Genomic DNA, 22,103 nt, shown 5'->3' on the forward strand with positions numbered 1-22,103 from the left:
TCAGCAGGTGGTGAAGCCAGTAAGGTTTGTGTCCTTCCATTCAGGGCAGTAAGTTCCTCCAGGCCCCTGATGGGTCCAGAGATACTGTCTGGGAACCAGGGATTAGAGTCAAAAACCTTAGACATTAACCTGATGTGCTACTGTATTGCAGCTAAGCTGCACACCAAGCAAGGTCCTTCCTGCTTTTCCCTCCCCTCTCCATAGGCAGAGGACGTCTCTGTATGGCTGCCACCACCACCAGCCCACAGGGGATTCTGCCAGACCACTGTCGATGTTTACTTAAAGCCCAGGGGGTTTTTGGTCAGCTTGTGGTGAATACTGCCAGGCCTGAGACTCACCCTTCAGGAAAGTGGTCTCCCCTCTGGCCCAAGGCAAGTCCAGAAATGCTGTCCAAGAACTTAGGCCTGGAGTCAGGGACCCCAAGAGCCTGCTTGTTGCTCTACCCTACTGTGGCTGAGCTGGTACCTAAGGTGCAAGACAAAGTCTCCTTTCCCTTTCCCTCTGCTTTTCTCAAACAGAAGGAGTCTTTTACCATAGATACCACAGGTGGGAATGTGCTGGGTCATACCTAAAGTCAGCATGTCTCAGGGCCCAGGGACTACCTGGTATCACTACTGGTTATTCAAGGCCCAAGGGCTCTTTAGTCAGCAGGTGGTGAATCCTGCCAGGTCTGGGTCCTTCCCTTCAAAGCAGCATGTTTTCTTTTGGCCCAGGATGTATCTAGAAGTGTTGTCCCTGAGCTAGGGGCTGGAATGAGGGCCTCATGACTCTGTTCAGTGCTCTATTCTACTGTGGCTGAACTGGTATTCAAGATGCAAGACACAGTTCTTTTTACCCTTTGCTCTCTTCTCCTTGAGCAGAAGGAAGGTGTCACTTTTGTTACTGTGAGCTGCACTGCCTGGGGTTGGGAGAGAGGTGGCACAAGCCCTCGCTTAACTGTCCCAGGTGGTGTTTCCCTAGGTCCCGTGCCACCTTAGTCAACTGACTCTGAGCCCTTCCCAGCACTAGAAGTTGCCTAGAAACTGTACTTGTGTCCCAGACTGCCTTTTAAGTTTGTCTAGGATCCTGGAGCACTTTGGTCCGTGTAGTGAGGCTTGCAGAGAAACTCAAGTTCTCACTACTGGTACTGGGATAGACAATTCCCCTCAGGCTAAGGATGGTCCAAATGCTCCCCCTGCACCAGTGCTGGCTAAGCTCAGCATGGCTTTACTCTCTGCTGTGACAGGGCAGCACTGAGTTCCATGTAAAGTCCTCTAGTCACTGTGCTCTCGCTACCCCTAGTGCACAGACTCTGCGTTGCGTGGTTGCTGCTGGGAAGCGGGTGGGGAATGGAGAAGGGTGGTGTCAGCGATTCAAGTCTGTCTCTCTTGTCCTCTTCAGTGTCCCTTTCAGCGATTTGAAGTTGAAACCAGGTACTGTGATTGCTCACCTGATTTTTGTTTCTTCTGAGGGTGCTTTTCTGTGTTCACATAGTTGTTAAAAGTTGGTGTTCCTGAAGAGGGGGTTGAATGATGTAGGCTTTTATTCTGCCATCTTGCTCCACCCCCCATTTTTAAAGTAATTTCTCTGCATACCTCCCTTCTCTGTGGTACTCTAACCTGCAAATTCAAATTTGAGCCACTTCAGCTTGTTTGAAATCAGATCTTTGTGTTCACAACTCGGCTGTGTTCTGTCTTGCTCTGCTGTGTTATGTATGGTTCAGGCAGAAAGCCAAGGCAGTTGTGGAGATCACCTTATTTTCATTTTCTTGGAGCACAGTCCTGTGCTGTTTAGTTTTGAATGCAGTTGTTTCATAAATTTTGTCTAGGGAAGAGAAATCCATATCAGTTATTCTTTCATGGCTAGATACAAAAGTTTCTCCATCCTCTGTCTTTTGTGACATTGATATTTTGGAAGAATCCAGAATTGTTTTGTAGAATGCCCCTTACTTTGGATTTGTCTGATTGTTTCCTCATGATTAGATTCAAGCTAGATATTTTGACAGAAATTCTAAATATGAAATATTGTGTTGTTAATTTTATTTCTAATAAGTTGACTTGTATGTTTATTCCTATGCTGTACCACACTATCTTGATTACTATAGCTTTGTGCAGTACAGCTTGAAATTGGGAAGTACAAGTCTTCCAACTTCATTCTTTTTTCTTTTTCTTTTTCTAATTACTATTCTGAGTTCTTGAATTTCCATATGAATTTTAGTATCAGCTTTTCATTTCTGAAACAAAATAAAATTGGGATTTTGATAGAGATTTAGTTGAAATTGCAGGTCAATGTAGGGAGTATTGCCATCTTGACAGTGTTAGGTCTTCCAATCTATGAACATAAAATGTCATTCTCTTTTATTATGTAGATCTTTAATTTTTTACAACGTTTTGTAATTTTAGCAGGCAAGCCTTGCACTTCTTTTGTTGAAAGAAAGAAAAAAATCCTACTATATATAGGATTTTTTTCTCTTAATTTTATTTTGGATTGTTCATTGCTAGTGTATAGAAAAACAATGGATTTATGTATATTGATCTTGTATCCTGTCACATTGCTAAACTGATTTATTAGTTTTAGTAGTTTATTTGTGGATTCTTTCATATGATTCATTGATTGATTGATCGAGATATAATTTGCACATACGTAGTTTTACTTCTTCCTTTCCAATCTGGAAGCATTTTATTTCAATTTCTTGCCTAATTTTCCTGGCTAGAACTGCCTGTACAATACTAAATAGAAGGGTCAAGAGTGGAATTCTTGTCTTTCTGATCCTAGGGAGAAGGCATTAAGTCTTTTAACCTGAAGTATGATGTTAGCTGTGATTTCTCATAGATGCTCTTTATCAGGTTGAGTTCACTTCTATTTCTGTTTGTTGAGTAATTTTATCATGAAAGGATATGATTTTTTCAAATGTATAGTGTTAGCAGTATCCAAATCAGTTTTGGTATGTTTTGTTTTTGCTTTCATTCTTCTCAAAGTATTGCAAAATTTCCTTTGTGATTTTTTGACCCATTGATTAGGAGTGTGTTATTTAATTTTGAAATATTTGTGAATTTCCCAAATTTCCTTCTGATGTTAATCTTTAATTTCATTCCACTATGATTGGAGAATATACTTTGTGTGATTTCAGTACCTTTAAAGTTATCCAGGGTTATTTTATGGCCTAATGTGGTCTATCCTGGAGAGTATACACTTGAGAAGAATCTTTATTCTGTTGTTGGGTGGAACATTCTATAGATATCTGTTTGGTCTAGATGATTTATACTGTTGCTCAAATCTTGTGTTTCCTTACTGATTTTCTGACTAGTTGTTCTATTCATTATTGAAAGTGGGGCATTGCAATCTCCAACTATCATTGTTGAATTGTGTATTTTTCTTTAATTATCTTAGCTTTTGCTTCATGTATTTTGGAGTTCTATAATTAGGTCTGTGTAAGTTTATAGCTCTGATATCTTCCTGATGGAAGACATTGTAGCATTCTTTGTCTTAGCAACAATTTTAAAGTCCAGTTGTATGCTGTTTGCATGGTATATATTTTTTCTTTCCTTTTGCTTTCAACCCATTTGTGTCTTTGAATCATATAAAGTGAGTCTCTTGTAAACAACATATAGATAGGTCATGTTTTTAAAATCCATTCTACCAGTCTCTGGCTTCTGATTGGGATGTTTAATCTATTTATATTTAATGTAATTACTTATGAAGTAGCATTTTACATCTGCCACTTTGTTACATTGTATTAGTCTGTTCTCATGCTGCTAATAAAGACATACCTAAGACTGGATAGTTTATAAAGGAAAGAGATTTAATTGACTCACAGTTCCATATGGGCCGGGGAGGCCTCACAATCATGGCTGAAGATGAATGAGGAGCACAGTCATGTCTTACATGGCGGCAGGCAAGAGAGAGCTTGTGCAGGGGAACTCCCATTTATAAAACCATCAAATCTTGTGAGACATACTCACTACCATGAGAACAGTATAGGAGGAAGCATCCTTATGATTCAGTTATCTCCACCTGGCTGTGCCCTTGACATGTGGGGATTATTACAATTCAAGGTGAGATTTGGGTGGGGACACAGCCAAACTGTATCATTCTGCCCCACTCCTGGTACCAAAATCTGTATTAGTCAGCATTCTCCTGAGAGACAGGACTAATAGGATAGATGTATATATGAAACGGAATTTATTAAGGAGTATTGACTCACATGATCACAAGGTAAAGTCCTACAATAGGCCACCTGCAAGCCGAGTAGCAAGGAAGCCAGTCCATGTCCCAAAACCTCAAAAGTAGGGAAGCCAACAGTGCAGCCTTCAGTCTGTGGCCAAAGGCCCGAGATCCCCTGGCAAACCACTGGTGTAGGTCCAAGAGTCCAAAAGCTGAAGAACTTGGAGTCTGATGTTTGAGGGCAGGAAGCATCCAGCATGGGAGAAAGATGGAGGCCAGAAGACTTAGCTAGTCTAGTCTTTCACTTTCCTCTGCGTGCTTTTATCCTAGCTGCGCCAGCAGCTGATTAGATGGTACTCACCCAGATTGAGGGTGGATGTGCCTCTCTCAGGCCACTGACTCAAATGTTAATCTCCTTTGGCAACACCCTCACAGACACACCCAGGAAAAATACTTTGCATCCTTCAATCCAGTCAAGTTGACACTCAGTATTAACTATCACATACATGTTTTCTATATATTTTCCTTCACTTTTCATTTCCTGCCTTTTTGTGTGTTAAATAGTTATTTTCTAGCATACCTTTAAGACTTCCTTGTTTCTTCTACTAGACATTTTTTAGTTATCTTTATAGTGGTTGCCCTGGGTATTACAATTTATATCTTAACTTGAGACAAAGTAGTTAGGTTTAATACTAATTCAGTTCAAATAGTACACAAAAACTTTACTCCAATATACCTTCATTTCCTTTTTCCTCTACCTCACTGTCGTAATACTGTTGTCATACAAATTATATCTATTTTATGCAATTGTCTTTTTAAACAGATAGGAGAAAAGAGTTAATAACCAAAATATTTTTATACTGTTTTCGTAACATGCTATGTAGTTACATTTACAAATATTTTTTATTTTGTGTAGATTCAAGTGATTATCCACTTTCCATTCATTTCAGCCTAAAAGATTCCCTTTAATATAACTTAGACAGCCAGTGACAGATTCTCTGTTTTTGTTTATCTGGTAATGTCTTAATTTCACCTTCATTTTTTGTCTTGGCTAAAAATTTTTTATTTTTAATTTTGTAGGTACATGGTAGGTGTATATATATTTTTGGGGTACATAAGATATTTTGATACAGGTATGCAATGTGAAATAAGCACATCATGGAGAATGGGATATCTATTCCCTTAAGCATTTATTGCCTTTTTTTTTTTTTTTGAGATGGGGTCTTGCTGTGTCATCCAGGCTGGAATGTAGTAGCATAGCCTTGATCTCCAGGGCTCAAGTGATCCTCCCACCTCAGCCTCCTGAGTAGCTGGGACTACAGGCGTGTGCCATCACACCCAGCTTATTTTTAAATTTTTTGTAGAGATGGGGTCTCTTTACATTGCCAGGCTGGTCTTCAATTCCTGGAATCAAACAATCCTACTGTCTCAGCCTCCCAAAGTGCTGGGATTACAGGCATGAGCCACCATGCCCTGTCTTCTAGAAGTCTTTTTGCAGATTCATTTAAGTAGATGATTATGTGAACTGCAGATAAAGACTGTTTTAGTTTTTCATTTCTTCATCCGTATGCACTTTTACACACTCTCTCTTCTCTCCTTTCCCTTTGCCCTACTCCCACCACCTTATTGCATTGGCTAAGAGCTTCAGTACAATGTTGAATAGAAGCAGTAAGAGTGAATATCTTCATTTTGTTGCTGTTACTAAGAGAAAGCATTCAGTCTTTTACCAGCAAATAGAATGTTAATTGTAAGAGTTTTGTAAATAACACTATTAACAAAAGATATTTTAAAATATCAATTTAAAATATGAAGCCAAGTTCATACATGAACATGAAAGTAGATTGGGAGCAAAAAGAAAAGAAAGATGCTTTAAAGCTACTGAAGACATCATGAGTAAATCGGAATTCAAGAAAATTTAGTCATTCTCTTCCTAGTGTGTAAGCACTTAGAATACACCTTGAGAGAGATGTATTTTTATGTTTATTCCTAAACCATGGTAGATGAATTTTCCCAATGTTTATTACTTTTTTCTACTTCTATTCTTATTAGTTTACTTTTTTTTGTAATAACATTATGACTTGTCACTGAAATTTTCCTCTAACTCACATATATTTTTATTCTGCGTGCATTACTCTGTTTGACATATTTCAGTATATCCTCTTTTAACTTCCCGATTAAAATAAATGATCTATTTGTACTTATAAAAATGTTGAAATAGTGAACTAAAATTTGTTATTAAAATTAGAAGATAGTATATTTGTAAAAGCTACTGTTTATCATCAGATATCTTTTGCCCATTATCTGAAGACAGATGTTCTCAGAAACACTGGGCATTTGCAGGAAATACATGTATGCTGTTGCTGGAATATCTTCTGTCTGAAGTAGTCCTGCTTTTGGGCTTGCCTTTTCTCTGTTCTTCAAACATTACAAATTACTCTTCATGCAAAACAGCACTATAATTCAGATAAAAGTTTTAGAACTTGAAATGCAGATTTGTATTTCAAGTAAATAATGTTCTAGTTCTAAGTATGTGTCATTTTACATGAATATCCAGACTCCTTTCTAATAACTGGATTCTTTTCAAGGTTATTCACCAAGGAAAGTCACATCTCTTACATTTTTACCATTCTTGCAGGTGTGTAGCGTGGACATATACACATCTGCTTATTTGCAACATCTCTTCCCAGTGAAACGATGAAGTACACTTAACTTAGTTCATATATAGAAGTTAAAGAGGATTGAAGATTATAGGAAATGGAACAATGTGAATAGATTGCATTTTATTAGAAGTTTGTTTTAAACAACGAGGTAGCCAGATTTGTCTTTTTTTGAGATGGAGTGTTGCTCTGTCACCCAGGCTGAAGTCCAGTGGCGTGATCTCAGCTCACTGCAACCTCTGCCTCCTGGGTTCAAGTGATTCTCCTGCCTCAGCCTCCCGAGTAGCTGGGACTACAGGTGTGTGCCACTACGCCCAGCCAATTTTTGTATTTTTAGTAGAGACGGGGTTTCACCATGGATGGTCTTTATCTCTTGACCTCATGAACCCCCCAACTCAGCCTCCCAAAATTCTGGGATTACAGGCGTGAGCCACTGCACCTGGCCCCAAATATTTATTGAATGAATAGATTAACTTGCTGAAAATCTGAATTTGTGTGTGTGTGTGTGTGTGTGTGTCTGTGTTGGAGTCTCGCTCTGTTGCACAGGCTGGAGTGCAGTGGTGCGATCTCAGCTCACTGCATCCTCCACCTCCTGGGTTCAAGCGATTCTCCTGCCTCAGCCTCCCAAGTAACTAGGACTACAGGCGTGTGCCACCGTGCCCGGCTAATTTTTGTATTTTTAGTAGAGACGGGGTTTCACCATGTTTGCCAGGATGATCTTTATCTCTTGACCTCATGATCTGCCCGACTCAGCCTCCCAAAATGCTGAGATTAAAGGCGTGAGCCACTGCATCTGGCCCCAAATATTTACTGAATGAATAAATAGATTTACTTGCTGAAAATCTGACAGTTTTTTTGTTTGTTTGTTTGTTTTTTTGAGATGGAGTCTCGCTCTGTCGCCCAGGCTGGAGTGCAGTGGTGCAATCTCGGCTCACTGCAACCTCTGACTCCCGGGTTCAAGCAATTCTCCTGCCTCAACCTCCTGAGTAGCTAGGACTACAGGCGTGCACCACTGTGCCCAGCTAATTTTTGTATTTTTAGTAGAGATGGGATTTCACCATGTTGTCCAGACTAGTCTTGAATTTCTTGGCCAGACTGGTCTCGAACTCCTGACCTTGTGATCTGCCCTCCTCAGCCTCCCAAAGTCCTGGGATTACAGGCATGAGCCACTGCGCCCGGCCTGAACATTTTTGTCCTAAGTCCTAACCTGTTGTGTTCTACCTACCTAGGAAAACTTGCTACCTCTCAAATTTAGTATGCTTAAAGCCAGTCTCTGCTACTTTGCTATCAAAACAAAGTTTCTCAGCTTTCCTATTTTGGCCAAAGGCATTCTCCAAGTTCCCTAAGTTCAAAAATTGGTTATGAAGAATAAGAGATAGTATTCTTTCACGTCATTGCTGTCATCCTGCCTTGTCATAAAAGCTTCTAAATCTTCAGTCTCTCCTTTCCAAGTCAATGTAATCATTACCAGATTGTTCCAAAGCAGTGTTTTAGCCATGTCAACCCCTTATTCAAGTGCCTACTGTGAACTCTTGACTGAGGAGACCACAAGTCTACTTTTCTAAAGAGCCTTCAGGGTACTGCACAATCTGTCCTTTTTTTTCTCTCTCTTCTCACTTCTGACTGTCCAACAATAAACACTAGTAGCAATGGCAATAAACATAACTCTTACTTAGTATGTGCCAGGTAATGTTTAAGCACTGTTTTAAGTGTTTTTCATATATTAAATTATTGAATCCTCAGATTAAACAATAATAAATGTGTATATTTTAATACTAGTAATATAGACATTAAATCACTTGCATTTCTAATAGAAGTAGGATTTGAGCCCAGGTAGTCTAGTTCCCAGAATCTGTACTTTTAACTAATCTGCCGTTCTGCCTTTCAGTAACACTCTTCTTTAAGTCAGGTCACTATGTTTTTTGTTTTGTTTTGTTTTAAATGTGTTTTTTAACATACCATTTGCCCTGTTGTAGCTCTCTTCTTCCCATATGAAAAAAGATCCCCACCTTTTCCCACTGTTAACCAGAATTTCCTGTTTTTATTGAGGTGTAATTCAAGTCTCATAAAATCTGTTATAGGTATTTCATCCCACAGCCTTTTTCCCTCTAAGTTTCTATCAGCTCTTCCCACAATATTTTAACACATTTCTTCTTGGCTTGTATTGTTTTGTTTATAGGTTTTATTTTGCCCACAAGATTTTAAGATTAATGTTATCTGCATCTTGATGCTTTCTCAATTCAATTCCTCTTTCTAGACATTTGTAAAATGTTACATAAGGTTAATGATCCTGGACCTCACCCTGATCCACTGGGCAACCCCATGCTTCTCTATCTAACCGGACAAAGCAGTGTTTAAATCTCAGCTCTGCCTAAGTGTGACCTTAGAGTAGTTACACTTACCCATCTTTCCTCATTTGTAAACGATAGAAAAGAATATCTATATTGTGGAGTTGTATTGAATATTAGAGATAATATGTATAAAGCACTAGCACACAGAGGTTTCTTTTTAAAAGGTCTCTATTCATGATCATCTCAACAGCATAATCATCTCTATTTTCTTATAAGGCATGTTTTATTAGTGTCAGTATTATAAATTTGTTCAGGCTAGAAAGAAGATGAATTATTGTGTTGTTCCCAGGGTTCCTTTTAGAACCTGTCTTATTGAAGACTCTTCTATTAGCAGTCTGCTATCTTCTGACAGACTGGCTATTTATAATAACAAGCCAACAGTTGCATTATTTCTTTAAACCTCTTGGTTAGGTGCCACCTGGTCTATATAATTTAGTCGCATGTAATTTGTTTATTGGATGTAAAATACTCAGTGCATTTACCACAATTTGAGCTAATAGCTCTGATCAGTCTCCTTAAAAAGGCAGATTGCCAATACAACTTAGAAGGCTTTATAATGTAGTTTTCAGTTTTGATGGCTGTTTTGGATTTAGATTTGTTCACTGTGCATGCTTTGTTTCATGAATCTTTAAGTTCTTTGCTTCCATCTGACACCATGTGTTTGAGGTTGCATTTTATGAATGGGAAACTTTGCAAATGCTTACTAAATGATTTAAAATTTATTTCTGCCTCATGTGTTCTTAAAAATACCAGCTGCTGCTTAGTTGAAAATGTAATTTAATTTGACTGACACATGAGTTTTATAGTTCATAAACATGGATGTATTTTCCTTGTTTGTATTCATAAGCCTTAGTCCATATGTTAATGTGTTCTTTGATTTAATTTCATTTCTTTATTTTAAAAATCAATAAAAACAACAATAAAAACCTTGGGAAAGCTTTCATACTTGCTACGTTTTTGAAAACATGCTTCTATTTTTTGGAGATCACACTTATGCCTACAGAATTTCTTCCCATTTTAGTGGTTTCCTAAGGTTTCTATTTTAGGAGTTTTATTATTATATTAACAGAGAACAGCTTTTGATATTGATATAATTTTGTACTGTATTTATAGAAACAAGTGCATTTTGGATGTATGAAAGACTTATTTCTCCTAAGTTGCTTGGTACAGTTTTAAAAGCCTAATGGCTAGATTTAGTTAAACATGGTAGACTTTTACAAATCCATTCATGTATATTGATGATTCTTAATAATTTGAGAGTGAGAAAGCCTCTTGCAAGATTATTACTTTGTCTCTTCTCTCCAGAAAAGTTTATATGTAGACAACTGAAGATCTAAGGACCCCCTGAAGACCTGTTTGGGAATTGGGATAGTACAGGGGTCCTCAAGCCCCCAGCCGTGGTCCCGTACCTGTTAGGAACTGGGCTGCATGGCAGGAGGTGAGCGGTGGGCTGGCAAGCATTACTGCCTGAGCTCTGCCTCCTGTCAGATCAGTGGTGCATTGGATTCTTATAGGAGCATGAACCCTATTGTGAACTGTGCATGCAAGGGACCTAGGTTGCACGCTTCTTACGAGAATCTAACTAATGCCTGATGATCTGAGGTGGAACAGTTTCATTCTGAAACTATTCCCCCGGTGGAAAAGTTGTCTTCCACAAAAGCAGTGCCTGGTGCCAAAAAGGTTGGGGACCCCTGGGATATGACACGTATATATGTAAGTATAAGACACTATATAAGATCTTGAAGAAAAATATAAATAGGTTAATATAAATATTCTAAGCAGGGAGCAATTAATATAGGTACATGTGGCATAGGGGTACAGGACAGGGCAAGCTTCATGGAGATGATGGAATTTGAAGTACTGATAGGCATTCAGAAGACAAAGCCAGTTCTACACAGCGTCAAGAAAGCAACTGACCTGTTTGGCTACCCATGAGTACTGAAATTTCCTTAAGGATAATGACTTTCTGATTGACCCTGAAGTTCCACATTGTGCCTAGTATGAATACAGTTATCTGACTCATTATGTAAGCTCAGCAACTACTTGCTGAATTCAGCCGCAGTTTTTACTCATTGTTGTGGTTTCTGAGACCACTTTTCTCTGTGTTCTAACATGTTGCATGTTTGCCTTCGTACATACTTTTATTCAGGGAAAAAGGTTAAATTGTGTAATTTCAATGACTATGTGCTTGGTTCGCTTTAAAAAGAAATTTAAAACTTAAGTTTTGTATTAGCAGGAAACAGCTTTTGATATTGGTCGAATTTTATATTTCTTAAATTATGTTTTTGGCAACAGTTACTTTTTGGGTGTGGAAAGAAATATTTCTCCTCAGTTCCTTGGTTAGCTTTTAGGGAAAAGTTAAAATGGTCATGAAAGCATCAGATAAACTAATAGTAACCCCAACTGAGTATACTTTGGTTTAAATAAAAGCCAAGTGAAGTCTGTACTGCCATGGTAATATAATGCAGAAATAAGAAGTTAATATATATAACAAATAATCAAGGTTTATAGACTACATTCTTAAGAGATTATTTTTTTCCTCCCTTTGGAAAGTAGTGATATCTAAGGGGAAGAGGGTGTGGGGGACTGGCATTTTCTCAACATTCATAGTTGGATAACAAAATCCACCTAAAAATAAAACATGTACTCATATGCAAAAATGCTAAACTTACTTTTTTGATTATTGACCTTTCTTTGCACAACTCTAAAACATACTTGTCACAGTTTTGTTGACGGGTGATTTCTTGCCATTCCTACATTAGAGCAGTAAGTCCTGTGCCAACAAACAATTTATATTATTTTAATTAGTTTTTTAAAAAATCACTTTCTGCCTGATTTTATCTCTTGTGTTCATAATGTTATAATATGAGCTATTGATTTAAGCACATTTGAAAAATACATTTAATTGATTCAAGTAATATTTAATACTGGCCTACCCTGTGTCAGGCTATTTCATAGGTGCTATGGAGGCTATAAGATGAACAAAGTATTAATTTCTTGGGGCAGTCATATCTCCTACAGATTTAGTTTTTTTCAGTAATAGGATAATGTTATTCTGATTTATCCACTCTGTTGTCTCTTTCAGAAATCTAACTTGAATTGGTGGGATAGTTTTAGAGAAGTCAAGAATAATGTAGAAGAGAATTTTTCTCTGTGCCAAGTCAACTGACCTGACTGGGGTTGAATATGTAGACCTCATTTCTCTTACCTAGCCTTCAGATCCAGAGTCTGAATAATTGCACATCCTTTTTACATTTGGGAACTTGACTCTTTGGGTTTTCCCTGGCCCTTTGGAACATGACTCAGGTTTTATTTTTATTGAATTATAGCAGAGTGTTGAATCATTATAATGCTTTTAACTAAAACAGAACTAATATTAGACTTGGAAATTCTTCTAAAAAATTAATATGCCTGTTTCTTAAAAACACTTAACACTCAAACACTCTGAGACATACCATTATGGAATGCTCATAAGGTAATGTATTTCAAGAGTTTCTTACTATCATTAGTATCCAGAACTATATATACTCAAAAGTATTTCAAGTATTCAAAACTATGTATATATATGTTTGCCCTCCTAATTTTTATTTTATTCAACCAATATGCAAATAATGATCTATCTGATCTTTCATTTTTGCTAATAGTCTAAAGGTCATACAATAAGTAGTTTAGGTCTGGGTTTATTTTTACTTATAACAGAACATTATTTTTAAAGTGAGATGTAATAACATGTTTTGACACTTTCCAGATCTTTCATGTAAGAAAATTCTGCCACACATCCAATACATTCTTATGGTGCAAAGGTTACTATTTTGGAGGCTAGCTTTAGGAAAGATCAAATAGCTAGATAGAACCAGAGTAAGCAACTTCAGCCTGCAGGTATTTTTAATTTTTTAAAAAGCTTTGTAAAGGAATTTTACAGAATATTTTGGATGATCAAGTAGTGATATGAACTGGTTTTATCTGACTCATTTCTGTGTGTTAGGCATGGTATTAAGCATTTTAAAAATATTATTTTACATATGACAAGAATATTGTCATTCTCATTTCAAAGGTAAGGAAACCGAGGGTTACAAAAGAAGTAATTTGCTCAAGTTCATCCCACTAATTCATGGCAGAGGTGGGAATTGAATACTCAAGGTCTGGTAACTCCTAAGCCTGATTATAGCAAGTTTCTACCTCTTTAGAGCAAAACAGATTTATTGCTTTGGTTCCTTTTAATGTTTTAGCTTGTATCCTCGTCCTTTATTTACTTCGATAAGTTTTTATAATCAATTGTAAAACATCTATATGTCTCAAGAGCATACCTGAGATTTATTTCTATGTATGTTCATAATCTAGTACTAGGTATATAATATAGACTTGCTGATTTATAGAGTTGAGGGACACTGTGACAAACCACTATCTTCCTTATAACATGATTTTTTTTTTTTTTTGATTTGCAGGTTTTAAATGCACAGAGAGCAGGATACAAGGCAGCCATAGTTCACAATGTTGATTCTGATGACCTCATTAGCATGGGATCCAACGACAGTAAGTACAGGTATCACTTTTCTTCTCTCCTGTTTGACAGATCATTTGTAACTAAAAATTAACAGGATTTTCCTTCTCTCATTTTCTTTTTATAAAGCAAAATTTCTTCTCTATCAGATAATCCCTCATTCTTAACTCTCTGGATGATTTTATTCATAGTAGAGATGAAAATGACTTTCTTTTCTGAACAGTTCTTTTTTAAACATGTGTTTTATTTATTGATATTTTGTTGAAAACCAAAGTGGGGGAAACAGCTTTAATAGGGATAAACATGCTGAGTTAAGAATGCCATAGAGGGCGTTTTGTAATTTATTTAGAGATTCACAGCATTATTTTAGGGTATGCACATATACTAAGTAGCTGCTATAATCTGCTGGAATTCCAAAGCCACATACTTGTGCTTCCTTATACCAGTTGGTTATTAGCCCTTTGTCATACACTGGCATGTTCATAGTTTTTCATTTCAGATGGGAATGTCTTTCCTTACTCTCTACTAATTATTAGCTTGTAGGGAAAAACGAGCCAATTTTAGTGGCATAACTGGCTGTAATAAGACACTGACTTTTAAGCTGTATGCCTCAATGTAGTTTCTGTTACTCAGGGCACTATGGGGTTTTATCAAAACCTTTCTAATTGATACTAAGATGATTTACTGTCAACACTCATGATTAGAATTTATTTTATTTTATTCTTTTGAGTGCATAACCATAATATATTTTGTTATTAAGTCCTATTGATTCATATTTTCAGGGTAGAGCAAAGTATAGACATAAAGCTATAGACTGATAGAAAACACTGGAATGTATTTAGGAGTTTAAATAACTACATCCTGAAAAGGAAATATTTTATATTCCTTAACCAAAAAGTCTTCTTTTAGCCTATGACAGTGTTTTCTGTTGTTTTTGTTTTTGCCCTTCTTCTTTTTTTTTTTTTTGAGATGGAGTTTCACTCTTGTTGCCCGGGCTGGAATGCAATGGTGCGATCTTGGCTCACTGCAACCTCTGCCTCCTGGGTTCAAGCGATTCTCCTGCCTCAGCCTCCTGAGTAGCTGGGATGACAGGCACCTGCCACCATGCCTGACTGATTTTGTATTTTAAGTAGAGATGGGGTTTCTCCATGTTGGTCAGGCTGGTCTTGAACTCCCGACCTCAGGTGATCTGTCCACCTCAGCCTCCCAAAGTGCTGGGATTACATTGGTGAGCCACCGCGCCTGTGCATTTTTGTCCTTCTTAACCCTAATAGAGTGAGGCAAAATTACAATATGTAAAAAGTAAAATTTATTAATACATTTCTTAGTTAATTTCTTTATATTTTAAATTATTATTTTAACCTCCTATCTGATTAAATCTTCATGACTGTAGAATCCATTAAGTACCCATAAGAAGTTTTAGCATTTCAGGAATAGTTTGACAGCTACTACATGGGAATTACAGGACTTACTTAAGTGAGTTTACTTATCAAATAAACTGGTAATGTTAGTACTACCAATTTGACACATTTTACTTCTCCTTTAACTATTTCCCTCTTAAAAAAAATTATCCCAGTTGATACATCCCATGGTCAGTAACTTTTGTGATCTGTATACATTTATTGGCAAAATGGAAAGCATGCATAGTCTGGAAATAGGCCTAAATTCGAAATCAAATCCTACTTGTATCAGTTGTATAACTTTGAGCAAGTTACTTACCTTTGTGTATTTTGCTAAAGGCCCAAGCCCAGGATTTAGCAAACCTTCAAGACCTTCTCAAGGGCTGAATATGTTTTGGATTGAACAAATTGATTATTATTTGTAAACTATTTACTCTTTTGACATGTTTTCAGTAAAAATTTTGCAGGCTGAAATTGTCAGTTCCCTTTATCACTTATTTTTTCTTTGTAATACTGTAAAACCTTTTTGTGATAATCATGTCAGCTCCTAAAGAAAAGATGTTCAATATTAAAAGTAGCACATAACCATATAAGCCTGCTGTTGCCATGGAAATGTTTGAACTGAGTTGTTATTCAAAGACTGCTCAGAATTTTGGTTCTTGACTTTGTTGCTTAGATTATTTTCTGTGATATTTTGCTGCATCTTTGCACATGTGTTTAAACATTTTATATGTACAGAGACAAACGTTGTAAAGATCTTTACCATTTTCATCTTTGCTGTTACTTGGTAGAGGTAAGAAAAGCATGGATTTATCAGAAGAGGCTTCTATCTGTCCCTCTTTTCAAGGCCTTCCCTAGGAATACTGGTATCTTATACCAAGTAGAGATATTAACTCCTGGAAACAAAAGGAAGTTGTAAAAGCGCCTTCCTGTTGACACTGCACGTAAGGAATACACCAATTTTTATTTCAGCCAGGAACAGAATGGATTAATTCAGTGAGCCAATAACATTCTTTATCTTTAGGAGACAGCAGAAAGTGGTAGGAAGGACACCAACTTCAGAACCAGGAAATATGTGTTTATTCTAAGCCAGGCTAGTTGATATATGAACCAGGTACCTGCGCCCTGGTTTAAATAAAGTATAAATGAAGATTATACTTAATCTTTATAAGCCCATTATTTTCATCTATAATAGTGTGAATAATTTTAATAATTATTTGACCTGACAAATTTGTGAAAAGCTTATGAGAGAAGGTATATGAGAAAACCCATGCAATGGCAGAGTGAGAGGAGCCTAGATAAGGAGTCAGAAGCCTCCAGTTTGAGTCCAAACTATGCAAATATCTAACTGTATAACCAGGTCAAGTTGTTAATATCTCTGGGTCATTTTTCTCTCCTTCTTTTCTTTGATTTCTTTCTTCAACAAATGCTTTTTGACAGCCTACTCTGCACTGTTTTAGGCACTGTGACTATAGCAAGTAATGATGCAGTCAGAGGCTCTGCCTTCATATCTTTCATTGAGGTAGTAGAGTGTAGTAGTTAAGAGAGTACTTTCTGGGTACTGCCTGTCAGGGTTTGAATCCCAGCTCTACCACCTAGTAGCTGTATGACCTTGGGTATATTACCTAATATCTATATGCTTCAGTTTTTCTGATCTGTGAAATTGGGATAATAATAGTACCTAAGTTATTTAGTTGCTATGAAGATTGAATGAATTAAGGCCTGTTAAGCGTCTAGAAGACTTCCTGGTTCTTAGCAATCATTTAATGATTGTTCAGCTATTACTATTGTGATTATTATCATTTTATTGCATTCTAGAGTAGGAGAGAAGAAATGAACACATAATCAAATAGATGTGCTATAATGTCAAGTAGTGATAAATGCTATGAAGAAAAATATCAGCATAAGGGGATATAGAATGACAGAGATGAAAGGAAGGCAGCTATTTTAGATAGGGCGGTCAGAGAAAGCTTCTGTGAGGCATTGCAATTTGAGCACAGATCTAAAGTTAGAGGTTGAGTCATGCAGATTTCTGAAGGAGGGTATTCCAAGGAGACGGAACAAGTACAACAGCTCAAAGATAAAGCATGCTTGGCGTTTCCAAAGTGTGGCATAAAGCCACAATGGCTGGAGTAGTGAACAGGGGAGCGAGTGGGGGGATAAGGTTAGAGAAGGAGCCAGGGGTCAGATATGATGGGCCTTGTCAGCCATGATAAGGACTTTGGAATTTATTCTAAATAAGTTTTAGGCTGGGCGCAGTGGCTCAGGCCTGTAATCCTAGCACTTTGGAAGGCCAAGGCGGGAGGATTGCCTGAGCTTAGGAGTTCGAGACCAACCTGGGTAACATTGTGAAACCCCGTCCCTACTAAATATATAAAAAATTAGCCAGGTGTAGTGGCGTGCATGCCTGTAGTCCCAGCTACTCAAGAGGCTGAACCACAAGAATCACTTGAACCTGGGAGGCGGAGGGTGCAGTGAGCCGAGATCGTGCCACTGCACTCCAGCCTGGGCGACAGAGCAAGACTCCATCTCCAAGTGATTGAATGAATGAATGAATAAAAAATAAGTTTTAAACAGCTGTGTAAGGTAATACGACATATTTTATAAAAGGAGCACTTTTGCTGTTCTTTGGAGAGAACACTGAAGGTGAAAGATGAGCAAAAGTACCAACAGAGAGAACATTTAGAAAGCTGCTACAGCAGCCAGGCAAGAGTGATGGTGGTTTGGAGTATTAGTAGTTAAAGTCATAAGAAGTGGTAGGAATATGGCTATATTTCGAAGCTGACAGGATTTGGTATAGGGAGTAAGGGAAAGGGAGGAGTCAAGGATGATTCCAAGATGTTTAGTCTGAGAAACTAAGTGAATGGCTATGCTGTTTACAGAGATGAGAAATAGAGTTGATCGACTAATGGAAAAGAGACATTCAGAGTTCAGTTGAGAAACTTTGTTCAAAACATCCATTAGGCCATCAAATGGAGATATTGAATGGACAATTGGATATACGAATCTGGAGAGTTTGGGGCTGGATCATTCAAATTGTAATTTATCTTTGTTTGTCAATGTATACTTCACAGAGTTGTTTTACAGATCAAAATAGAGTGTTTTAAAAGTATTTTGTGAAGTAAAACATACTTAGTTTTGTTTTCAGTAGATAATGTTGCCATTTTCAAGATGGCTACTCATATTTGCTTACAATATTTTCTCCCTTTTTCTTAATCATTTTATTAAAGTAAGGAGCTTTCTACATCTCTTTAGATACCATAATTCAAAGAAGCTAGGTTACTTCCAATATTATTAGCCAGTAGTTACAAACCAAAAGTTATTCCTCGAGTTTGTCATAGTATCTTCATGAAAGAGGAAAGCATCATACACAGGGTATATAATTCCAAGTTTTAAGTATCAAATAAAATAAGCTTTAAACTCCTATGTGATAGAGAAAATATCTTAGCAAGATAGAAAATATCTCCCAAATATGAAAAAATAATATATAGTCCTATAACAATACCTCTGCATCTATTAAAAAAATGAAATAATGCCTGTAGCCCCAGCTACTTGGGAGGCTAAGACAGGAGGGGCACTTGAGCCCAGGAGTTACAGGCTGTAGTACACAATGGTGGCATCTGTGAATAGCCACTGCACTGCATCCTGAGCAACATAGTGAGACCCTGTCTCTAAAAAAATAAAAATAAAAATAAATGATGAGGTAGATCTGTATTTATTGACCTAACAGGATATCTGAGCTGTATTATGTAGAAAAAAGCTTACACTTTAAAAATTATATGATCCCATTGATATAAAAAATAAAATTTTATTGATCACGTTGATATAAAAATAGTGATTAAATATTTCTTGACTAATATTTTTTGTTTCTGCCCTCTTTGGGGCTTACGTGTTTTTTTCTGGTGTGTATGTGCGTGTGTGTGTGTGTGTGTGTGTGTGTGTGTGTGTGTGTGAGAGAGAGAGAGAATGTGTGAGAGTTGAATGTTTATATTTGCATAAAACAATCTAGAAGTGAAAAAAACTTACTCTACCAAGGATATCAAGATTTTAAACCTTGTCTTTATAAGGATGAAAACAATAACAGCAAAATAGATCAGTAATTTATAAGTTTAGCGGGGAGGGGTTGACTGTATGAGGGAATTTTGGTGGGTGATGGAACATTCTATATCCTAACTGTGGTTGTGGTTATAATAGTATGTATTTGTCACAACTTACAGAACTGCTTATTACTTTAAATAAAACATTTGTCCTTGGATGGGAAGGATTATGGTTTTGTTTTGTTTTCTTTTTCTTTACTTGCCTCCCCCCATTTTAAATGCATAATGAATACGCATTGTTTTTAAAATGCTGAACAAAGTTATTTTGAAAACTATAAAAAGGAAACAAATGGGCCTTCTCTAAAGCCAAATGTGTTAAACTAACTCACAGCTAATAATGAGGCTGCTTTTTCTATTAGCAACATTAAGAGGATTGTTTTTCTTTCTATTCCTGAGTAATGGGTAATTTTTACAAAATTCTTTTTGGGTGGCATTTGATGTTGGTTTTGAATATGGGTAGAAGAGTCAAATATCTTAAGATACCAATCAAACACAAAGCTTTGCCATGAGCGCCAGGCTTACAAGGAAGTAGAAACCAGCTTTCCTACCCTATTCCCTTTCTCAACCCGTCAGCCTTTCAGTCTGGAAAGCCAGAGATGTGTGGTATTACTTTTTAGATTGTTGCGAAGTTGTCTTTTCTTATATTCTCTGGCTTATACGTCTCCTGGAAATGGGTATGTAAAAGAAGCTTTTTCTCTTTTTCATTTAGGAATTAAGTTATGTGTGGGAAGAAAACCTAAAATTTCTTCCTCATCTTTCTTCTCTAATAAGTTATGTCTAGAGAGGTAGAAATCAAATGGAAATATTAAAAATAAAAATTACATCTGAATCTTATAGACTATTGAGAGAATTCAGGTAATGTGTATATGCAAAATGTTAGCTTTGTTACTGTAAATGTTATGTTTCTCAACCATTTTGATGATGAATAAAATCTGCAATCTGGAAAATCAAGCAATAGACAATTAAAGTTGATTGTAATTGTTTCCAGTTGCATTTGCTGCTATTATGAAGAAAGTTAAGTTGATTATATACTAAGTATGGGCTTTGAAGAATAATTTCATTTTTTTTATACAGTTGAGGTACTAAAGAAAATTGACATTCCATCTGTCTTTATTGGTGAATCATCAGCTAATTCTCTGAAAGATGAATTCACATATGAGAAAGGGTAAGTAATGGATATAAAAAATCATGTTGCTTAAAATTCTTCTTTATATTAAGGTAGAATTATATAATATTGTAATCAAGATTATGTTTCAGAATGAATTCTGTAGTGCTAAATTATCCCTTTTTAAATCATTATGCTTTTAAGATGTAGTATCTTAAAGTATTTTACTACTTTGTATGATTATGTTGAAAATACATTCATGCTAGTGAGAGTAAGTCACGCTTGTTGCTAAAAAGATAACTTTTCATTTTAAAGTTTAATCAAACTACTAGTATTTTAAAACAATGCAATTTCCGTTTTATGACATTTTCTATTAAGAAATGTTTGTATATTACTAAAAAGATATTTTATGTATTATAAACACAGAATCCAAAACATTGTGTTAAGTGACTAACATTTACAAAGGCAAAAAGTCAGTTTTCAAGTTTTAGAAGCTTGGTTTGAATGAGAACTTTTATATGAAACTCTTCTCCCCTACCCCCACAAAATAATCTCATTACAAAGATAACATACAGACTGAAATTAACTTAAGGCACAGCTGTCTCAGCTAATATAGAAAACAGAGAAAACGGTACAATGAACACTTCAGAACTTCTTCCATGACACAGATCCCCAAAACGTAGTTGACCAGAACAGACTTTGGTCTAAGAGGAACAACAACAAAAATAATAATAAAAACAGCTAATATTTATTGAGCATTTAGCAAAGCTGGGCACTCATGAAAGCAAGACTTCTACATTTTGTTATCCATTTAATCCTCACAACAACCCTCTAGTGGTTGTTATTATTATCACTTATTATCTACATTTGCCAGAAGAGAAACTGGCACAATGAAATCCAATTCTAATTATTTAGGGGGAAAAGAAATCCACGAATATTTCTGTTTGAAAATGCATAAAAGGAAGAGGGTAAGGTTTTCTGTTTACTGTTATTGTTAGTTCCCCACTACAGTGTTGATATTTAAAATACTGTTTACATATTATATGCTCAGAACATTTTTTTTAAGTTAAGGAATGTAATTTTGGAAGTTGTATCAAAAAACAATTATGCAAAGTGGTGTTTTGTCAGCCGTGTTTGCTTGGTTAAAAGAGGGGAGAATTAGTACTTGCTTTTACCTCAATATTGCTCCCTCATTTAGAATACTTCTATATATTTTAATATGTATTTTAAAGAGTAGTTTTTGTTTTTAATTATAAAACCATACTTTTAAAAATTAAAAAGTAATATATAGATACTAGCAAAATATGGAAAAATTGAAATATAAAACATTTAAAGTGAAAGTCTCTATATGACACTATTGTTTAACAACTACTGTTTTTTAAAAAGCCCTTTGTTTTTCCCCATATTTGATTATTCACCTTAATTAGTGATCACATGCTCATAAAATGGAACCATACAGTACCTAATAATTTGTAACTTGCTTTATTTACTTAATGTTTTGACCCTTTCCAGGTGAATACAAGTTTACAAACTCTCTTATCCCACCTCTTGGCTACAGATATATTGTGGCATTAAAAAATGTTTGAATTTTAAAAAGTTAAATAACATTCCAAATAGAATTCGAGGCAGCACCCCATAATCAAACAAATTAATATATCTGCAATAAATATATGGCTATTTTTTCATGTCAGTTCACTTCAAGTTGACTGTCAAATGAATTGCAAACGTTATTTTTTAAAGCTTTTTAGATTTTAGAATTGATCATAAGGAATTGTAGACCTGTACATAAAGATCTACTCTATCTATCTATCTATCTATCTATCTATCTATCTATCTATCTATCTATCTA

The 22,103-nt window shown here is 36.1% G+C and overlaps 1 protein-coding gene across 3 annotated transcripts in view; it reads left to right on the forward strand.

The window, feature by feature from the left end:
• Positions 1-22,103, forward strand: part of RNF13 (ring finger protein 13) — a 181,521-nt gene that overhangs the window by 95,011 nt on the left and 64,407 nt on the right. Inside the window, exons 5-6 of one of the 3 annotated variants that reach the window (XM_032173827.3) lie at positions 13,597-13,684; positions 20,224-20,314. In XM_032173827.3, coding sequence (XP_032029718.1) covers positions 13,597-13,684; positions 20,224-20,314 — 179 coding nt within the window. Of the gene's footprint in view, positions 1-13,596; positions 13,695-20,223; positions 20,315-22,103 lie in introns of all 3 variants that reach the window. The other 2 variants (XM_058427085.1, XM_032173828.2) reach the window with 2 other exon arrangements.

The sequence above is a fragment of the Hylobates moloch genome, unplaced genomic scaffold (assembly GCF_009828535.3).
Source record: "Hylobates moloch isolate HMO894 unplaced genomic scaffold, HMol_V3 SCAFFOLD_13, whole genome shotgun sequence".
Taxonomy (NCBI): Eukaryota; Metazoa; Chordata; class Mammalia; order Primates; family Hylobatidae; genus Hylobates; species Hylobates moloch.